The sequence below is a fragment of the Sus scrofa genome, chromosome 9 (assembly GCF_054392235.1).
Source record: "Sus scrofa isolate SSC_HxYL_T2T_F1_AM1 chromosome 9, Sscrofa_HxYL_maternal_Yorkshire_Landrace_v2.0, whole genome shotgun sequence".
NCBI lineage: Eukaryota > Metazoa > Chordata > Mammalia > Artiodactyla > Suidae > Sus > Sus scrofa.
In genome coordinates this window covers 82,532,244-82,555,086 of record NC_139391.1, presented here as the reverse complement: position 1 = coordinate 82,555,086, position 22,843 = coordinate 82,532,244, and the positions used below count along the sequence as shown (strand labels likewise).

General features: G+C 35.4%; 1 protein-coding gene across 16 annotated transcripts in view; it reads right to left on the bottom strand.

Moving 5' to 3' along the window:
* Window positions 1-22,843, bottom strand: part of MIOS (meiosis regulator for oocyte development) — a 38,333-nt gene that overhangs the window by 2,380 nt on the left and 13,110 nt on the right. For 9 of the 16 annotated variants that reach the window (XM_084974140.1, XM_084974144.1, XM_021101993.2 and 6 more), the window contains 6 exons: window positions 20,120-20,374; window positions 17,168-17,337; window positions 13,773-13,838; window positions 12,274-12,432; window positions 7,024-7,176; window positions 5,110-5,314 (listed from right to left, as the gene is read on the bottom strand). In XM_084974140.1, coding sequence (XP_084830266.1) covers window positions 5,110-5,314; window positions 7,024-7,176; window positions 12,274-12,432; window positions 13,773-13,838; window positions 17,168-17,337; window positions 20,120-20,374 — 1,008 coding nt within the window. The remainder of the gene's footprint in view (window positions 1-5,109; window positions 5,315-7,023; window positions 7,177-12,273; window positions 12,433-13,772; window positions 13,839-17,167; window positions 17,338-20,119; window positions 20,375-22,843) is intronic. The other 7 variants (XM_084974146.1, XM_021101997.2, XM_084974147.1 and 4 more) reach the window with 1 other exon arrangement.

The window sequence follows — 22,843 nt, the reverse complement described above, 5'->3', positions numbered from 1 at the left end:
ATATATGCCAAATGATTCCTTTATACAGAATTTAAAATACAGACAAAAGTAAACATGTGATAAAACTATATAGACAGGCAAGGGACCAATACACAATCTAGGACAGTGGTGACCCTTGACGAGAAGCCCAGAAATGTGGTACAGGGCAGGGCACTGGTTTTGGCAATGTCATCTTAAGGAGGGTAGGAACTCACTGATGTTTGAGTTAACACAGTATATAACGTATACATTCCTACACATCTGTGTTAGAGCTCACAAAAAATTGAAATGTTATTACACATGTATATTTTTACATGTACAACTACACACACACACACACACACACACACTTCTGTAACTTCTTGTGATTGAAAGATGCTTTTTTTTTTTTTTTTTTTTTTTTTTGTCTTTTTTAGCTATTTCTTGGGCCGCTCCCGCGGCATATGGAGGTTCCCAGGCTAGGGGTTGAATCGGAGCTGTAGCCACTGGCCTACGCCAGAGCCACAGCAACACGGGATCCGAGCCGCATCTGCAACCTACACCACAGCTCACGGCAATGCCGAATCATTAACCCACTGAGCAAGGGCAGGGACCAAACCCACAACCTCATGGTTCCTAGTCAGATTCGTTAACCACTGCGCCACGACAGGAACTCCGAAAGATGCTCATTCTCTTAATTTTGCCAGAAAAAAAGGAGTTCCCGTCGTGGCGCAGTGGTTAACGAATCCGACTAGGAACCCTGAGGTTGCGGGTTCGATCCCTGGCCTCATTGGGTTAAGGATCCGGTGTTGCTATGAGCAGTGGTGTAGGTCACAGATGTGGCTTGGATCCAGCATTGCTGTGGCTCTAGCATAGGCCAGCGGCCACAGCTCCGATTAGACCCCTAGCCTGGGAACCTCCATATGCCGTGCGTATGGCCCTGCAAAAAGACAAAAAAAAAAAAATTTTGCCCACCTTGATATGTTTTATTTTGTTTTAAAACAAACCAAATTAAAATATTTTAAGATCATATACAATTAAAGAATAGAAAATGTAGTTAAGCAATACTGTGCCTATTAAGATATAATGCTACATTCAAAATTTCAGCTGGGCCATTACTAGTCACACTTTAATGACCACTGGGATAGTCTTGCAAATAATTTTTTAAATACCCATGTTTTCTGCTAATGGTATGATGATGAAAGGATATGAAGGTGGTTCAAATATTTAAGATATAAGTACACTGAAATTCTTCCTAAAGGCTTAATAAAAACAATTAACAATGAAAGGGAAGAAAAGAAAGAAGAACAAAAGAAAATACCTTTAAAAGATAGGGTATTTTATACCTTTGTGTATAGTTTTCATTAGGAATTTTCACTATGTTTTTGTAACTTTTTGTTTGTTTGTTTTTGTAACTTCTAATACAAGGATAAAACCGACTGAATCCAGGACACATTAATCCTTACGTTTCTGATGAAGCTGAAAATAACAGGTCTACCTCACTGCCATGTGCAAAGGATTTTTAAAATCAAATACCTTTTGGAGTTCCCGTTGTGGCACAGCAGAAACGAATCTGACTAGGGACCATGAAGTTGTGGGTCCCATCCCTGGCCTCGATCAGTGGGTTAAAGGATCTGGCGTTGCTGTGAGCTGTGTGTAGGTCACAGATGAGGCTCCAATTCCGTGTTGCTGTGGCTGTGGTGTAGGCCTGCGGCTACAGCTCCAATTATACCCTTAGCCTGGGAACCTCCATATAGCGCAGATGGGGCCCTAAAAAGACAAAAATAAATAAATAAATAAATAAAAATAAAATCAAACACCTTTTAAGTTCAAAAGATTTATAGTGAATTATGAAGATAAATGCTACAGAATAGTTGAGGTTAACCAGAGTTTCACATAGGAACTAAGTAATAATAATAAAAGGGTGAAAAACTACTATATAATCCAATTCTAAAAAATTTATCACATCTAAAAGTTAAGCTCTATAAGGGCAGAGATTTTTGTTTTGTTCACTGTTTCAGCGCTTAGACCAATAGGTACTAAATATACACTGTTAAATAAATAATGTTTATAATTTTTAATGTTAAATATTACTGTTTGCAAGTTATAAACATTATAAACATTTATAATTATAAACTCAATGTGACAATTTCAGTAGAGCTTCAAGCTTCAAAGTACAAGGGAATGTAAAAATTCGCAACCCTCAGTTAAATAAGCTTATGAAAATCCTGGCTATTTGGATCATAAAACATGATGGATGGAGGGAGGTAAAGCACCACAGGGGTTTATACACCTGTATCTTTAAACTGCCATGAGCCAGTATTTGATTTCTATTAGGTCCTATTTTATTTTGGAATTCAGATTCTTCTGATTTTACCAAAAAAAAAAAAAAAGAAATAGGAAAGTTAATTATTTTGTAATTGGCTGAGTAATGGTCTTTAAAGATCATACACAGGCTCCCCTAATTTTCCTACACTGTTTCCTATGAGTCTGTTTCCTAGGCCACGTCACATCAGTACATTTGGTAGTTCCCATACCCTCTCTATATTTATCATTTTCACTAACTTTTTACCCTAGTTCATGCTTTTTACTCTTTTTCTACAACCTGACAGGCTTCTCTAAAATATTCACATATTTAAATCTACCAAACTTTAAAGGACCAGCTTAAAATGGCATCTTCTTTTTGAAGTTTCCCAGACATTATTCAGAGAAAAGGTATGTTACCCTCTTTCAAAATTCACAATACTGTCTTCTTATATTATCTCATTTACCTCACAGAGCTAAATATGTTTCAGAATTTGGAATATTTTGGGGTTCTGGAAAAATAATGAACAAATATTATATAACACCTCCAGGAAAAGTCTGAACAGCATCCTGTAATTAACATATTAGTGTTTCTGCAGGGAAGCATGTGAATGTTCACAAATAAGAGAAAGATTGCAATAACCTCATGTCAATTCTGAACAGCTATTTTTTACCAAATGAGATTATGGTAAATTCATTAAAAACAAAAAAGCCAACCAAAACTTTGGCTTTTCAGATCTTTAAGAGATTTTGGAATGGTAAATAAGAGATTCTGGACTAGTACCTATTTTCTAGAAAATATAACATCTCATTTTATGTTAGGTATCCATGCTCATCGTATACCATGAGCTCCATGAGGACGTCTGGTACGTCAGCCTTAACTTAGTGCCTTAAACAAGTACTCAAATCAATTTAAGGAATTATTACTGAAGCAAATTTAGAAAAAATTTTTTGAAGCAAATATGAGAAAATGCTAGGATATGATATACTGGGTGTTGAATATTCATTAAATTAATAGTCTCCATAACATAAAACTTAAAATGTTTTATGATTTAATTTTCAAATTCTAGAAAATTGCTTTTATCTTTTCTCACCCATTTCAAAAATAGAAAAAAATTGAAAAACTATTATCTAGCAAAAAGTAAGCGCACTCTGGCCATTACAGTTTTCTGAGGTTTATGATCCAAAAGATGCATTAAATTGAACTATTTCTGGAATTCCGTAGTGGCCTAGCAGTTAAGGATCTGGCATGGTCAGTGCTGTGGCACAGGTCATTGCTGTGGCATGGGTTCAATCCCTGGCTTCCGAACTTCAATGTGGCATGAGTGGAGCCAAATAAATAATTAAATTGAACTAATTCCATGTATCTCAGATCACAAAGAACTTACTTATACTATATTTTGCCTCCTTCTTCTTTCACTGTACAGATTTTTATTCCAAATTGTTATTTCCTATTTATTAGTATTGAGGCCATAAAAAAGTGATCAACATGCAGTATAAAAAATAAAAATATCTTCAATTAAAATTTAAATCAAAACTAACATGTGCATTTGAAAATATTACACACAGCATTTGTTTAAAAAAAATAACTTAATGATACCAGCAAATCTCTTTCATAGATACTAATGAAACAATAAAATAGACCACTCACAAGAACCAGCTGCAGAGTGGAAATAGAAAATTTCATAACTAACAAGGATCTCCCAGTCCAGCACCTCATATGAAAGATTACTAAAGAGACTGTTGTCACCAGTGTCACAGACTCAATTCACAGAGTCACAACTAAAAGAGGAGTTCTGATACTACATCTGCTTTTTTTTTTTTTAAGGGCTGCAGGTGTGGCATATGGAAGTTCCCAGGCTAGGGGTCAAATCAAAGCTGCAACTGTCAGCCTAATACCACAGCGACAGCAACGCCAAATCTGATCCATATCTGCGACTAACACCACAGCTCATGGTTATACTGGATCCTTTACTCACTGAGCAAGGCCAGGTCTGGAGCCCACATCCTCAGAGGTATCAGCTGGGTTTGTTTCTTTTCTTTTTTGTTTTTTTAAGTGGGGTTTGTTTCTGCTAAGCCACAATGGGAACTCCCATATCTGGTTCTTTTTTAATTATTTTTTTACCAGTGTCCCAGATTTTCAAATGTTTTTAATTAAAATTTTTGTGACAGTATCATTTTCAAGTTATATAAAAGCTAAAATATTTCTAGCCACTAAGTATCTTACGTTTAATTATCTATTATTCTCAAAAATCTTCTGTATGTTTACTTTAAATAGTATACAATATTCCTTATTATCTCTCATGATTAAATACACACATACACATATTTATACAGTAACTGACAAATGTAGCAGAAGCAACACCAAAACTCAGAAGTAAAGGTATCTGATCACTAGGTTAACACTTTCTGTACTGCCATAGGTAGATTTTGAAGAAGAAATTGGAGAAAATGTGAAAGTGCTCTGAGACTACCAAAGTTCTTTATGCATACAAGGTATTCGTTACTAAATGAGGCCATTCTGACTTTTAAACATAAAATTTGAGGGAGCTCCTCTTAGAAAAAGTGATATGAAAATAGTATAAGATTATTTAGTATTTAAGCTCATCTTATAAACTTTAAGTTGGCTAGCATTTGTGAGATTACCTAAGATATGATGGATATAGATTTTACTTTAAATGTAGATTTTATAAATTATAGAGAACATAAAAACCTTCAAGCCAGCAAAGTGGCTTGCTCTTAGAAATAATATAAACTCAAGCTGGAGTGTCTTTTATTTATAACATTAAATCAATTATGGAGAAACAATTTCAGCGCAGAAAAGTATACTGCAGAAACATGACATACCAGGACAACTAGAAACAGGTGTTCCCATATTAATGAGGCAAAGTGCACATCGAGGAAGGGGTTTTCGACATCCAGGGCAACTTGTGACTTTAGATTTCGTTGGTGATCCACTGACACCATACTGACTAAAACCTCTGCCCTGATGGGGCACAGTTGAACAGCTATAGGAGATAGACTTCCCACAAAAATTGCAACTCACAAACACCTATAAAACAAATGAAAGAAGGAATAAATATAATTGAAACTTAAAAAAAATTTTTAAATAATCAAAGACTGATCCTAACAAATTGCTTGTAAAATTTTTTAGGAGTTCCCATTGTGGCTCAGCAGGTTAAGAACCTGATATAGTGTCTGTGAGGATGTGAGTTTGATCACTGGCCTCGCTCAGTGGATTAAGGATCCATAATTGCCACAAGCTGTGGTGTAGGTCACAGATGTGGCTCAGATCCTGCATTGCTGTGGCTGTGGTATAAACCTGCAGCTGCAGCTCCAATTCGACCCCTAGCCCAGGAACTTCCATATGCTGCAGGTGTGGCCCTAAAAAGAAAAAAAAAATTTTAATTTAATTCTATAAAATAATTTATGTGCTAAGATGACTTGCTCTCATTTAAGACTTCCAATTAGCAATTACATTATTTGAGTACTTCTCTGTTACTTTTGTTTAGCTATATTCTTCCTAACACCACTGACATCTGCAGAAAAACTTGGAACACAAATTCCCAACATTTTTGAAAAACAAGGACTTTAGAGTTCACACTGGACATTACAAAATATCCCAATATGACTTTTAATACAAAGTTCAATGGTATAGTTTCCTGCACAAAATTTTCTTACTAAGAAAACACTCATTTCCTAAGATAAAAAGGAATTAAGGGATCCTGTAATAGTAAATAGTTAAAACTTTAAAATAATAGCAATAGAGATTGTTCATTTTACTTTTACATTGAATTCCTAGGTTTTAAACACTTATCATATAGATCAGTAACAAACATTATCACATAATGCTATTCTACTAACACTCAGGTTGTTTTAATATAAACACTAATTTTTCAAATTTCTAAAATAAGAAAATAGCACCATCAAGTGCTCACATTGAGGATATACCTGCTATTCAATGCCTGAACTGAGACACAGCCACCTCATGTCAAGTGTTTTATGTGATAACTGATCTCGTTTTTTTTTAATTGAAGTATAGCTGATTTACAATAGTATGTTAGTTTTAGGTATACAGTAAAGTTATTCAGTTAGATATATATTCTCTTTCAGATTCTTTTCCATTATATGTTATTATAAGATACTGAATATGTTCCCTGTGTTACACAGTAAATCCTTGGTGTTTATCTATGTTTTATACACACACACAGTGGTGTGTTGATCTCACGGTCTTTAAATTATTGCTAGAAGAAAAAAAATTTCCATGTGTTTAATTAAACATATAGGTTTATATGAATATACTATTAAAGAAACAACTCCTGCCTTATTACATATAAGCAGTACAGAAAAAAATCAATACATAAGTGGAATTTATAAGATCATACAGTTTAGATTCTAAAAGGGCTTGGAACATACTAGGAAACATGGGAGAGCAGACAGCCCTAGGATTGATTTAGGTTTGCCTAAGATTTTATAGGCTGGCTGTGCTTTGCTCTGTGTCAGACTAAAGGTCAAGTCACTGAGATGATTATTAGGAAGTGGCAGGATGAAAAAAACCAGCAAGATTAACGAAAGTGCAGTCTGGGATGGAGAGAGACATAAATGGGAATTCAACATGAATGAAAGATGAGTTTATTAATAATAACGTATTAAAGTGAACTCTCAAATTATTCTATATAACACACTGTAAACATTTCTAATTTTTTGCTGGGATATTAGGTACATGTTACAGTTTGATGTTCTCCAAAACAATTTACTTACCTGTGCTAAAGGCTTAGAACTGGGATCCAACTTACTCCTGTGAATATCAAATTCAGCTCGTTTGTGCCAAAACCTCCAGGCATCCAATAAATTTCTGTAATTCTCAATCCAATACTGAACTCTTTCATCTTTAAGAACATCTAAAGGAGAACCCTAAAAAGAAAACATGAATTATTTCAGTTTTTTAAATATTCCTGGTTAAGGCTGAAGATTCTAGGTAACATGAATCTGAGTAACTCGGGAAAAAATAGGCCTCCTTTTTGCCAAAAGCTGGCTCCTAATCAGGATATAGACATATTAAATGATGGACGTTCCATTAATTTACTTTAAGCTGGCCTCTACTAATGACATGAATATGCACTGGCTAGGGAAGTTAATTTTATCTTATTTAAGTTTAAAGACCTAAGAGCAATCAATTCACCTTCCTGGTTGAACGCAGTAACAAGTGACATGAATACTCTTTGTCCCAACAACCAAAACCTCTAGGTTCACAAAATACATTTACTATTTCATTCAAATACACACTAAAATTGCTTAATCACATTTAAAATAATACTGAGCCTGGTCCTTCATATCTAGCAATGCATTATGAATTGAGATGCTTTTTCTGTAAACCTATTTATATGAAAGTTAAACCTGTCCATTCTGTCTATAGCCCTCAATTAAACATAAATTTATCACCTTAACAATTAAAAAACAAAAAAAAAAGAAAAAAACCCCAAAATTGAAACCAAACTATTTAGTTCTTTTGCCTCTAGGCCACAGTGAAAAGCAACAATTTCTTTCCCTAAATTTACTCTATATCCCTTCTCATTAAGAACTTCAATTTCCTGCTACTAAAAATTTCCCTAAAGCTATATTTTGTTTTCCTTCTTTTTTTGTCTTTTTAGGGCCACACCTTCGGCCTATGGAAGTTCCCAGGCTAGGGACTGAATCAGAGCTGCAGCTGCTGGCCTATGCCACAATCACAGCAATGCAGCTATGTCTGTGACCTATGCCACAGCTTGCAGCAACGCTGGATCCTTAACCTGCTAAGCAAGGCCAAGGATTGAACCCCCATCCTTGTGGATACTAGCAGGTTTTGTTACTGCTGAGCCACAACGAGAACTCCCTAAAGCTATATTTTCCCTGGCAGCTGTGACAGTAAATATTTCCCCTATGCTTGCTTTGGGTTTTCATAGAATGCTTTTAGCTTCGTTCAGGATATCATGCTTATCTTCACATGATGAAGAAAATAGCGAAGTCTTTACCCCCTTGATTCAATGGGCATTAATCTGAAGCCAAGTTTTCCCAGTCCTCTTTGGGGCCACAGAGAAAGTAAAATGATAGCGAGAACTAAGCATACATCTTATGGAAAATGGGAAGAAACCTATAACAGCTAATAAATAAAATCTACCTTTAATCATTCCATCAGATAGAAGGAGCATATCTTTCACCTAGTAATTAAGTACTAATTGCAATTACCAGAGTTAAATTTAGTTAAAAGAACACATGAGAAACTCATAGTTGACAATTTCATTTCTTAAAAAAGTAAACACCTACTGTAGTCTCAATTATGACAAACTAGCCAGAACTAAGTACTAAACTATAATACAATCCTTGATATAGAAAGAAAATTCACAGAAAAATCAGAAATCTTCATGCCCTACTCTTTCCCCTCCCACGGCAATAAGGATAAACTAAGAAAGGATTTGGTCAATTCATATTTGGTAAGTTACCTTGATAAAACTTAAAATCAAGTTCTGACAAAGTCTGCAGAGAAAACAGTTCAGAGATTAAGTCTGACCATGCTAGAAGGGCTTAGGAAATACTATAGGCTTTCCACAGAAACAAAATCTAAGACCAAAGTGATAAACAAGTAACTGAATTTCCAAAAGCATAAACCAACACTCTTCAGAAGAAAAGGGGAAAGAACCCATATCTCTATAATCTACTGCAATGTCCAATATTCAACGAAAAATCACTAGATACATAAAGAAGGAGGTAAATGTGGTTCAAAGTAAAGAGAAAAGCAGTCACAACAACTAAATCTTAAATAGTTCTTATGTTAGAGTAAGCAAAGACCTCAATGCATCTATTAGACATGTATTCAGACTTAAATGAAAACAGTGTTTTAATTAGCCAACAGAGGGATCAAAGCTGAAAAATGTAAACTATTAAAAAAACAGAGGAGTTTCTCAGCAGGTGAAGAACCCAACGGAGTGTCTGTGAGGATGCAGGTTCAATCTCTGGCTTCACTCAGTGGGTTTAAGGATCCAGCATTGCCATGAGCTGTGGTGTAGGCTGGCAACTGCAGCTCCAATTTGACTCTTAGCCCAGGAACCTCCATATGCCACAGGTGCGGCCATAAAAAGAAAAAAGAAAAAGAAAAAAAATTGAGACTCTAGAACTAAAAAATACAGTAACTGAAATTAAGAATTCCCTGCAAAACCTAACAGATGGAAGGTGACAGAATAGCCAGCCAAGTAACAAGTCAACAGAATCTATCCAATTTAAAGAACAAAGAAAAAAAGAAAATGAACAGAGCCTCAGATACCTATGGGACAATAAGAAATGGTTTAATATACATGTAATAATAGTCCAAGAAGGGAAAGAGAATGAGATAGAGGCAGAGAAAAATATTTAAAGAAATCATGTCAAAAAACTTCCCAAATTTGACGAAAAACTTTAACATGCAAATCCAAGAAGTTCAGTGACTCACAAGCAGGATAAAAAGAACCATACTTAGGCATCAATGTGAAACTGCTTAAAATAAAAAAAATAAAGTGCTGAAAGAAAATGAGCAAAAAAAAAAAGTGAAATAGACATTTTCAATTAAGATTAAGCTGAGAGAATCCATCACCAGTAAATCTGAACCATAAGAAATGCTAAAGAGAGAGACCAAAGGGAAATGATATGAGGTGAAATTTGCGTCAACTGTAAGGAATAAACAGCACCAGGTATGGTACATAAGTAAATAAATATAAAAGTCCGTGTTTTCATTCTTCACATAATTGATATCAAAGACAAATGACTGTTCAAAGCAAAAATAGTAACACTGTAAGCTGAGGTTTATAATGTATGTAGAAATAAAACACATGACAGGAGTTCCCGTCATGGCGCAGTGGTTAACGAATCCGACTAGGAACCATGAGGTTGCGGGTTCGGTCCCTGCCCTTGCTCAGTGGGTTAACGATCCGGTGTTGCCGTGAGCTGTGGTGTAGGTTGTAGACGCGGCTCGGATCCCGCGTTGCTGTGGCTCTGGCGTAGGCCGGTGGCTACAGCTCCGATTGGACCCCTAGCCTGGGAACCTCCATATGCCACGGGAGCGGCCCAAGAAATAGCAACAACAACAACAACAACAACAACAAAAAAGACAAAAAAAAAAAAAAACAAACAAAAAAAAAAACACATGACAATAGGATAGAAAAGGAGGATTTGTAAATGGAGTTGCAATGTTATAATATGTTTTAAGGGTGAAATATGAAGCAAAACGTGGAAAGTATCAGTTGTGGGATAAGAAGGAGAAAGGGTGAAGTAGGAAGCATGATGTATCAGGTGTGAAATGTAAAGTATGAGGAGGTAAATGTTGACTGATGAGTTAAGGATGCATATTGTTAGACACAGAGCAACTACTTAAAATAAGGAAGAAGATAATGAAAAGGGGTAGAGCTACAAAGTCAATAGATGAAATAAAATGAAATACTAAAATATTTAATTAGCCCTAAGGAATGCAAGAAAGGAAGAGAAAAACAAAAGAGAGAAGGGAAAACAAGATGGCAGATTAAATCTTGACCATATAAATATAAATGGGGGAAAACTTCTCGATTAAAAGGCAACTGATTATCAGACTAGGTTTTTTTTAAAAGCAAAATCCAAATATACACTGCATTTTATTTTTCTTTTTTGGCCACTCCGTGGCATATGGAGTTCCCAGGCCAGGGATTAAATCTGAGTGGGAGTTTTGAGCGATCTACACTACAGCTGCAGCAATACCGGATCCTTAACTTGCTTTGCTGGGCCAGGGATCAAACCTGTGTCCCAGCACTCCAGAAATGACAATGATTCTGTTGGGCCACAGTGGAACCAACAGAACTCCCACTGCATTTTAAATATATTTTATAAATCTTGTTAAGAGGCTACCAACTATCTGAATTCCATAGTCATGTAGCCATAGCTTGATGTAATAGATGTAAACTTACTTCAGTAAGAAGACAATGATACATTACCCTGCTGAAGAACACCTTTTCTACCAGCATGGCCTGCTACCTTAGGATAAGATTACTTTATGGTTTGTGGGCCAATATCTACATTTGTTGATAAGGAAGTAGGATGCAGAGAGAGGGCATTTTACTTTGTTTACCCAGTACATAGCATGCTATCATATTGCACAAAAGGATAAGAACAGAAAAGAGAACACCAAGAAGAGATAAGATTAGCTGGAGAGCTACAGGAAATCTTAGGAAAACACTCTAAAATTTCACCATATATCCAATAAAAGCAAAGTAGAAGGGAATCTATGCCAGGAATCCGTTTTTAACCACTGGAGAGTAAAAACGGAGAAAACAGAGAACAGTTACCCGTTTATATCATGCCTGTTTAATAAATGAGGAAATGAGATAATAAAAGGGAATAATGAGAATTAACGAGAGTTGTGTGTAGTCTTCCTTTGGTACTTTGAGATGTACAATAATTCAGAGCAGGGAAAGGCAATCTTTGTAGAAGATGTAGTTCTGCCAACAACTGGAGAAAGTGAAGGGAAGATTCTATGCTCCATTTGAGCTTTACATAAATTCAAGACTGATACTTTGGAAAGTGAAAGGCAAAACTTGCTAACTCAATATGGGAGTTTTAGGGACAGCAGATTAGGGAGAAATCCTCTGAAGATCAAGTGATTAGATTACAGCTAAATATCTTCTAAAGATCCTCAGCAAGTAAAAAGGCATGCCCACTCTCCTCAAAAAAAATGCTGCTGGAGTTCCCATCATGGTGCAGCGGTTAACAAATCTGACCCGGAACCATGAAGTTGCTTGCGGGTTTGATCCCTGGCCTTGCTCAGTGGGGTAAGGATCTGGCGTTGCCATGAGCTGTGGTGTACGTCACAGACACAGCTCGGATCTGGCATTGCTGTGGCTCTAGCGTAGGCCGGCGGCTACAGCTCTGATTAGACCCCTGGCCTGGGACCCTCCATATGCCGCGGAAGCGACCCTAGAAAAGGCAAAAAAAAAAAAAAAAAAAAAAAAAAAAATGCTACTGCCACACTACACAAACCTGTAACATGCAGTAACTTGCTGTCTGGACATCTCCAGTTCTGTCGACATAACTCTCCATTAAGTCCACTCCATCTTTAGTGAGGCCTGTAAGAAGTATCCCTTCCAAATTTCCAGCCTCTTTCATTTCATTCGTCAACTTTTCGATATATCTATTTAACTGGAAAATTCAAAGTTATTTTTCTAAAGCAATCCATTTCACTATTTGCCTTATCTGCTTCATAACTTCTACATTTGGAACAATGTTTTTCTTAATGGAAAACATTTTAAAACAAAAACCCTTGTGGAATTCCCTTCATGGCTCAGCAGTTAATGAACCCGACTAGGATCCATGAGGATACGGGTTTGAACCCTGGCCTCGCTAAGTGGGTTAAGGATCCAGCATTGCCGTGAGCTGTGGTGTAGGTCACAGATGTAGCTCGGATTCCTCTTTGCTGTGGCTGTGGTGTAGGATGGCAGCTGTAGCTCAATTTGACCCCTAGCCTGGTAACTTCCAAACACCTCGAGTGTGGCCCTAAAAACCAAAAAAAAAAAAAAAAGTCCTTGTAAAAATCTATATATGTGATCTCTGAGAAGTCTGCATCAATTATAAATTCCAATACATCATCCATGATCATTTAACATATTTTTTAAAAAGGCAAGGTATTTACTACATTTCTAATAATTATTCTATAAAAGAGGCGCAAAGGGTTTCCTACATTAAATTAAAAGAGAACTGTTCTTACTATTTTGGAAAGTTCTTGATGTCTATTATAGCAGGATGTAATAGAGTCATGGAATATGAGTTGGAAGGGAACTTTAAGATTAACAACTATAATGATTTCTTATAAGATCTTCCCTTTCTTCATCCAATCCCAAACTCTAGCCAAGATTCCTTTATGTTCCCCCAGAAGTTTCTCATTATTACAGAACTTAGCACATTGTATTACTAATTGTTTGAGTGCATTTCTCTCTCCTATCTACATTGTATATGCATTTACTATCTGTTTATTGCATTAGAAAATAAAGGAATTGATAGTATCACTAAGAGGTGGATTTAACATCTTTATCTACTGATTAATCTCACTTCCCAGAGCAGAAATAAACTAAAATATTAAGCCGGCAGGTATGGCATATGGAAGTTCTCAGACTAGGGGTCGAATGGGAGCTGCAGCTGCCGGGCTACGCTACGCCAGATCCAAGCCGTGTTTGTGACCTACACCACAGCTCATAGCAACACTAGATCTTTAACCCATTAAGCAGGGCCAGGGATCAAACCCACATCTTATGGATACTAGTTGGATTCACTTCCGCTGAGCCACAAAGGGAAATCTAGTTGGCATTCTTAAACAAATAAACTTAGTTATGATACATGTTTACAATATCTCGATCTAACAAAGAAATTATTACCTTAATTTTTAGAGGAATTTATAGATAAATCTCACAGATAAATATTTATACTTAAAGACCACTGACAGTAAACATTAATCACTTTAAATATGGAATTAAATCACTTCTTACCTGACTATCACTCAGGAATTTACAAGCAAATGCCACTCTGTCACGCACCGCAACTTTGTTTTCATACTGAAAAGAAAAGAAAAAGCAAAGAGTTACTTTTAGATACTATGCATTTAAAATTTTTGCAGACTAAGTATTTCATACCTAATATGTAATTTTATTTTCAAATTAATTAATAAGTTATTGGGTATATACTAGCAGAGCCATTGATCGCCTAAGACGCCTTTCTTAACACAGCTCTAAGGAAATTCTGTGCTCTTAAACTGCTCAATTTCGTTTTTTAAAAATTCCAGTTCAGTCACATAATTTTAACATAAAATAGAAGCAATGGTGTACAGTTTATCAAATTTAAGATGCCATGTAATCCTTTCATCATGGAAATTAACTTTGGTGAAAATGAGGAAATCTTTTAAATCTTTCCTTAGTTGCTAAGTTGATCAAGCCTGGGAAATTTGAATTACCAATAAATTACACCTTACAGGATTTAGAAAGATTATCAACACATGTTTCTAGACACAAAGCTTTAAAACTTACTCAGATAAATAAATAGACACACTTTTGATATAATACTGTTATATAGGTAGTCTATGGCTTAATAAAGAGGTATTATGAGAATTTTTTGTACACTTGTCAATATTATAAAATGCTGTTTTGAAAAATGTTCACTATAAATATAGAAAGGTAAAATTAGTGGTAAGAAAAAATAGTTTAAGCATGGATAAAATATCCTATTTCCACTGAAGTCATTCCATGAAATAAAGTTTTCCTCCTTTAAACATAAGATAGGAGTTCCCGTCGTGGTGCAGTGGTTAACGAATCTGACTAGGAACCATGAGGTTGCAGGTTCGGTCCCTGCCCTTGCTCAGTGGGTTAACGATCCGGCGTTGCCGTGAGCTGTGGTGTAGGTTATAGACGCGGCTCGGATCCCGCGTTGTTGTGGCTCTGGCGTAGGCCGGTGGCTACAGCTCCGATTCAACCCCTAGCCTGGGAACCTCCATATGCCGCGGGAGCGGCCCAAGAAATAGCAACAACAACAACAACAACAAAAAAAAGACAAAAAAAAAAAATAAATAAATAAACATAAGATAACTTCAGCTGATACCTTAGTGTATTTTCTCAACTATAAAATATGATTCTGCCCTAAAGGGGGGACATGTTTGGTAAAAATTAGATTTAACTCTTAGATTAAGCTGAATGTGTTACAATTTTTATCTGGAAAGAGTTATAAATATTATCTGTCCCATTTTACACCTAAGAAAATGAACACCCCCCTTTGAAAAAAAGTTAACTGACCAGCTAAGCTAACTGTGGCAGAGCAAAGACTCAGGCCTTTATCTTCTGATTTCCCAATTCAGTACTTTTTGCTAGATTACTGTAACTTAATTTCTTAAAAAAGAACAATGTTAATTATCACAATTTACATACAAAGTATAATCAGATATACTCCTAAAACAACTTGGAAATATGAACTTCCTACTCAAAATATGATATCTCTTACTTATTTAGGTATAAGAAGGTTTTTTTTTTTTTTTTGTCTTTTTGCTGTTTCTTGGGCCGCTCCCGCGGCATATGGAGGTTCCCAGGCTAGGGGTCAAATCGGAGGTGTAGCCTCTGGCCTATGCCAGAGCCACAGCAACGTGGGATCCAAGCCTTGTCTGCAACCTACACCACAGCTCACGGCAACGCCGGATCGTTAACCCACTGAGCAAGGGCAGGGACCAAACCCGCAACCTCATGGTTCCTAGTCGGATTCGTTAACCACTGGGCCATGATGGAAACGCCATAAGAAGGTATTTTTAATAGGTCACTTAATTGAAAATACAAAAATTTAGTATTTAGACAATATACTTCTCTATTAATTTACAATTTGATCAATCCACTTCTTTTTCTAGTCTTCTTTATTCTCTACCAGTTCCTAAAGATATCGTCATTTCATTTCCTCAAGATGCTACATTAACAGTCTTCTGTTTGACAAAGAAGAGTAGTAATAGGAAAAACAAAACAAAAAACCCCACCATGCTCTTGCATATTAATTTGAAGTGGTCGGAAAAGTTCAATAGTAATTTGTTAAAAAGTAATTAACTAAATACATAAATAAAATAGTTGTCAAAATGGACACTAACAACATTCATTAAAATATTCATTATCTCCATAAATATGTTTTTAAAAATTCTTAGGTGACATTGAAATCAATTATCAATGTGTATTTTATAATAAATGCTATAACGGCAAAAAAAAAAATGTGTTTCTAACTAGAAGGCTCTTCTCAATGCTAGAAAGAAGATCAACAAATGCAAAGAAGGATGTGGTACTAACGTGAAGCTTAAAATCCAATAATTAAAACTGATAAGCAACCCTCACTTCTTTCTTTTCTCCTCTTGGTGATAAAGAACCTATTTAGTGTTGTGGTCCTAAGTGGTTAAAGCAGAAGAGGAAAAAAAAATAATGAAAAGACCAAATAGTGAAAATATAAAATAGTCCACTGTAAAGAGTGTGATCATATAATTTATTTTCCAAACTGGAATGTGTCTAGAGCTCCCAAAACCTTTGGAATTTCCTAAGCAATAAGAGCAGTAAAAGGCCTCTTTTATTATGGTAATGAGGTGACTAGAGGAAAAAACCTAAGGATGTCGCCAGGAGGACCAACAGATTGGAGTGTTGGAACTTTCAGTTCCAACTTCCCACTTATGGAGAGGAGAAGGGGGCTGAAATTGAGTTCAAACACCAATGGTCTATGATTTAATCAATCATGCCTGTGCAATGAAGCCTCTATAGGAAACCAAAAGTACTGGGTTCAGAGAACTTCTGGGTTGATGACCACGTGGAGATTTGGGGAGGGTGGCCTGCTCAGAGAGGGCATAGAAACTCCACACAATTCCCCATATTTTATCCTATGCATCTCTACCACCTGGCTATTAATCCTTTAAAATCCTTTGTAATAAACCACTTATCTAGGGAGTTAAAAAAAATTTTAAACCCAAACTAGAATGTGTCTGAGAACAAGTATTTAGGCAAAATACATGTTCATCCTGACCTTACCTGATTACGTATTGATTTACTAAACTGTAAAAAAAAAAAAAAAAAAAAAAAAAAAAGACAAAAACACCATGCATATATTTAAAAGGTTATATTTCAATATAAAATGTATGTTTCTATAGTTAGAGTTCTAGAGCTCAGTTCCTAGGTTAAAGAATACAATCTTATTCCTTCCATGTCTGTAAATTATACTATTAAAACCACAAAAAATCAAGTTCGGTTTGCAATCGGCTAATTCCAAATTTTTTAAGATATACACAAAATAGAACATTATTTACACAAGTGACATTTGAAAATTTTAACAAAGTTAAAGACACCTATCTTAAAAGGAGAGTCTCATGAAACAGAAATTAGCTTACCAATACTCCATCATAAGATCCTGCATCACTTGTCAGAAATGCAAACATGACACACAGATACGGGTTGTTTAATTGTAATCGTAAAGTGCTGCACATTTCTCTCCAAAGGGAGTTCTTCTCATCCGTATAACCCGATAAAGCCATGGCTACCACATTAAGATTCAGATCACCTGCATATTAAAAACAGCCGGGTAATCAAAGTATCAAAAGTTTAATGTCCCCTTCTAGTTCTTCAACCATAAACAAAGATCAGAGGATGACTTTTATCCTCAGAAAAAAAAAGCCCATTACAATAAGGGTTTTGACACAAACTGGAAAATTTGGCAAGAACCCCAAACAAAAATTTCCATTCTTATAAAACCTCTACCCATATTGCAAACCCTGAGCAGGACAAACACATCTTTTACTTCTCATGTTCTCCTTCCAGGCAGATTCCTACACAGTATGTTATTGCCTAGGACCTAAATAAAGAGTAGTGAAGCAATCCTATCAGAACCACTGCCAACTTTATCAACAAGTTCGTTTATGTTGAGATGTTTTAAAATGTGGATAGTAAATATTATTGTATCTCAGGACTGCAATTTTCAAAATCATTTTGTTTTCCTATTCCTATGTATACATAATGCTCATGCTTATGTATATGCTTTATCAGCAAAGTACTGAAAACCAGTATTTTGGTATTCTCACTATAATATTATACTTTTACTTTTTCTAGGACAAAATTAACTATCAGAATGACCACACAACTGTATTAAGACATATTTGTAACAAAGCATTTGTTACCAATTGTCTTCTAAACATTTGTTCTTAGAAGTTCATATGGCTGTTGATGAGCTGCTAGCCTGGCAATCAGCCCAAGGCTGCCTAGTAATCTAATAAGTATAGCTTCAAAAAAGAAAATTAAATTCACCTTTAACTTTTAAGTGTTTTCTACATTTTTATAGCAACTTTATGATGTTTCTTGGTCCTAATCATTTGCTCTTCCTCCCCCTCCCAGATAAAACAGCATTTCCTACTTTATGTTCTTGTTTTGCTTTGTTTTCTTTTTAAGGCCGTACTTGCATCATATGGAAGTTTCCAGGCTAGGGGTCCAACTGGAGTTGTAGCTTCGGTCTATACCAAAGCCACAACGCCGGATCTAAGCTACATCTGCCACAGCTTGTGACAATACCAAATCCTTAACCCACTCAGCGAGGCCAGGGATCACACCTGCATCCTCACAGACCGATGTTGGGTTCTTAACCTGCGGAGCCACAAGAGGGACTCCCACTTTATGTTCTTAATAACAACTTGTTCCTCATCGCTATAAACATTTTCCCAAGTCATTCTGTGCCTGCTTCCTGTGTGTACTCTTAGTCTTTTAACATTAAAAAAACAAGAACAACAAAGGAGTATCTTCTTTAAATCCTGAGTAGAACAATTTACTTCCAAATGGAAAGGAATTATTTGATTTGGAGAGAAATCTTCTCTCCAGTCTTTAATCATTATTCAAATCACTGAAAAGATATGTATCCCCTATTAGTTTGGGTGTTTACATCTAACACCAGATTTTCCAGGTACATGTGACAAGGAGCATTAGGCTCTCAGGTCACAGTAAAATTATAGAAATGGCTTTAAATATCAATTTTTCCCATCAACACATATCTTTCTACTACACTCTCAAATGAGGAAGACTTAGGTTAAACCAAAAGTGAAGGAAAAGAGGCCAATCTGGGCAAAACATTAGCTTTTTCAACTTTTAGACTGCAAGTACATATATTACAGTTAATTTCATGTGTTTTTTTCTATGGTACAATGGAACATTAATAGTGCAAAGTGGACCAGTAAGTAAGAATTAAGTATTCTGAATACTCAAAAATAATTTGCTAGGTATATTAAAAATTGATAGGTATATATACATCTTGGCTATTTTTAGTATTCTTGATAAGAAAAAAACTGAATTCCCAGATTAAGATTTATTTCTGAGTATTCTCTTGCAATTTGTCAGAATGACAACTTTAACATATTTCTTCCTCTTTAAAAAAAATACTAAATGGAAACTATGTTCAAAAGCAGATTCAAGCAGAAGCACTTTTGCAGATCAAAGTCTGACTTTTATAGGAATCCATATTAGTTTAACTAAAAGTGTCAGAGTTTCCTAAAAGTCAATAAAAAATCATACAAAAAATAAAGTATAAACTAAAATACACTCAAATGTTTGCCGTAAAAATGCTTGCAAAATAAAGTGGTCCTAATCTCCAAGAAAATACATTTTTAAACTGTGAATTCTCTTTACAGAAAAGACAATGAGGAGTTCCCGCCATGGCTCAGTGAAAACAAATCTGACTAGTATCCATAAGGACGAAGGTTCAATGCCTGGCCTCGCTCAGTGCATTAAGGATCTGGCATTGCTGTGGCTGTGGTATAGGCTGGCAGCTATCACTCCGATTTGACCCCTAGCCTGGGAACCTCCACATGCCACGATTGCAGCCCTAAAAGACAAAAGAAAAGAAAAGACAATGAAATAAACACATGTTAGCATTTCTTATTTTTATATATATATGTATGTATTTTATATATATATATATATATATATTTTGTGTGTGTGTGTGCTTTTTAGGGCTGCAGCATATGGAAGTTCCCAGCGCATGATCTGAGCTGTGTCTGTGACCTACACCACAGCTCACAGCTCACGGAGTGAGGCCAGGGATCGAACCCGCGTTCCTCATGGTGTTAGTTGGGTTTGTTTCTGCTGTGCCACAACAGGAACTCCAACATTCCTTATATTAAAGAGATATTTTCTTCATGGACATAAACAAAATGGATGGGCTAACATTTACTTTTATACAGTTTTCTGCTAATTTGTCTTTCAAAAAATGTATCAGAAATATTAATTGGATTTTTTAAATTATCATCTTTTCTTTCTTTCAAATATTCAATGGACTGCAAGTATGTTAGAATATACCCCAATACCTTTTTCTGAAGATGCCCCTTCATTCAGGATTTGGATTGCTCGTCGAATATCCAAGTTGAACAGGGCCACAGCAGCAGCTCTCTCCCATTCCCCTTCTTGTACAAGGGAGTTCAAAAATGGTCCCACATCTACATCTGTTCCTTTCTTTATCCATCCACAAAGCTGCAAAGCTAAGATTCTCTCTTCATTTAAATTCTGAATATCAGTTTGCTTATCCAACCCACTCCAACTATGTCTGCTACTTTCCACCATTCCTGAAAAGAGAAACATTTTTACATTATTTTATCATTCATTATTTTTTGAAATACATTTTGGAAAATGAGTCAGTTTTACATAGAAACATTTCAACATTAGAATTTAAATATTCAACTTCTCAGTCACAATTTTATGACAGCATAAATATAAAATATGTCACAAAACAAAACATATTTTACATGTTGTTAAGGACAAGTTTCCCAAGTTACCAAAAAAGAGCTATTGGAATAAGTTAGTGGTCAATGGGCTAAGCAGAGTCACTGCTTCAGAGAAGCCTCCTTGACTACCTACCTAATCTAAAACAGGGGGCTACCTATTATCATCTGACTATTGGTTCCTCTATTTCCTTTAGCACTAGCATAAGCTCCCATATTTTATTTATTTTTCAATCTTATCTCTTCCACTAGAACATAAGCTCCAAAAGGGCAGGCATATTGTCTTTTTTATTTGAAAGGTATCCCCAGTGTTTGAGATTCAGCAGATGCTCACTCACACTCTCTCTTTCCCCTCCTGTAACTCCATGTATGAATATACATATCTATATGAAAAGATGAGGTCAAAAACATCAAAGTACTTTGAAAGGTTAAGTACTAAGCTAAAATACAAGAGGAATGACTTGAAGATCCCCCCTTCACTAAATCAGGAGACTTTATATTCTTATTCTCCTTTCAAAGGGAATCTAAATAATTCCTACAGCATTATCTGGATTCCAATCTAGGTAGCTGATCCTAATAATTTCACTTAGGATAATTTCATTTAGGATAATACTTGGTGCCAATTAAAGGCAAAACAAATAAATACAAAACTTAGGGACTCTATTCACTGCAATTCAAATTCTTAAATGTTCTAGAGAGCTTCACCATCAAAACTGTCATTGTATAATTATCTGCTGTTATTTTAACAAAAAGGATTTTCAGAATAAACTGAATTAGGAATTAAGCAGCAAGAATGTCCAACATTACGAATATCTTTTATTAGTAGTAATTTACATTTGTAACTTACAGTAATTCTCTATTCACAGTTACACAAAATAATTATATATTTGTAAATAACTAGATCAAAACCAAATACATAGGTCTTAAATAATTCAATGTATTTGTGATAGGCAGAACAGTAAAATGGGCTCCATGACTCCTGCCCCCTGGTAACCACAGCCTTGTATAATACCCTCCATTTGAGTACCTGAGGATTCTGTAACTTAATGCTAAATAAGTGAATACAGCACAATGAAAGGACTTCACAGGTGTAATTATGGTCATTACTCAGTTGACTCTAAAAGGGAGATTACCCTTTTCAGAGAGCCTGAAGGTAATGAGAGTGAGTCTCCTGCTGGACTTAAGTTGTGAGAGTGTCTGTGAGAAGGCCACGTGGCAAGGAAGTGTGAGTAGCCTCTAGGAGCTGAGCTCCTGGCTGACTCCCAGCAAGGATATCTCTATCCCACAACCTCAAGAAACCAATTCTGCCAACAACCATTTGAGTTTGGAAGAGTATGCCAATCTCCAAAAAGGAACCAAGCCTGGCCAACCTCTTCATTTTAGCCTTGTGAGACACTGAGCAGAGGACCCAGTTAAGATGTGCCCAGATTCCAGATCCATGGAAATGATGAGATAATAACTGCATACTGTAGAAAACTAATTAAAACCTGATTTGGGCTATACTGGGTCTGATTAAGCCATTAAAGGGATAAACACAAGCAAAAATGAGAAAATATTAAAAAGTGACACCAGTTTTCATTTGCAAGTCAAATATATATATGTATATACATGTGTGTGTATACATAAAAAATGCAAAACATTACTTCTTAAAATTCAGTTAGTCTAGATACTGGCCTACTGGAAAGAGGAAGCGTGCTGTTCTATTTGCAACCACAAGGGAAGTCAGTGAAGACTAAATCATTTTTAGCTTATGAAAGTGAAATTTTAAGAACTATGAGAAAACTTTGAATGATAAAGTTAAATAACATATTAAAAATTATTAAGACTTTTTTTGAATAACAAATTTAAACTGTTTAGATAGAATGCAGTCATTAAATTTCACGGAGAACAAGGTGCAGATGTACTACAAGGTATTTATTTTCATATCTTTCCTATAAATTTTGGATTCACTGCTGATGATATTATTTAGTGAATGGTTAAAAAAATTCAAAAATAAATGAAAAAATCAGCAATTTGTTTTTCAAATAATTCCATAGAGTTTGATATTCCAGTTTCTTAGAGTTTTTATTTTCTAGAAATTGTGTCATGGAATAGAGATCACTACATATGAATCCCGAGTTCACTGTTAGGAGGTAAAAAAAGCTATCTTGTAAGTACATGGATATTATTTTACATATTTTGGCTGCTCAAAGACTTTCCTACTGCTTAATAACTATGCTACAGGTAATTAGGGTTATCAAATAAGCAATGTAATAATATTATTGTAGGTTTTTAAGTATGTAGTCATGACTTTCAGTATGTATGAATTTTTAA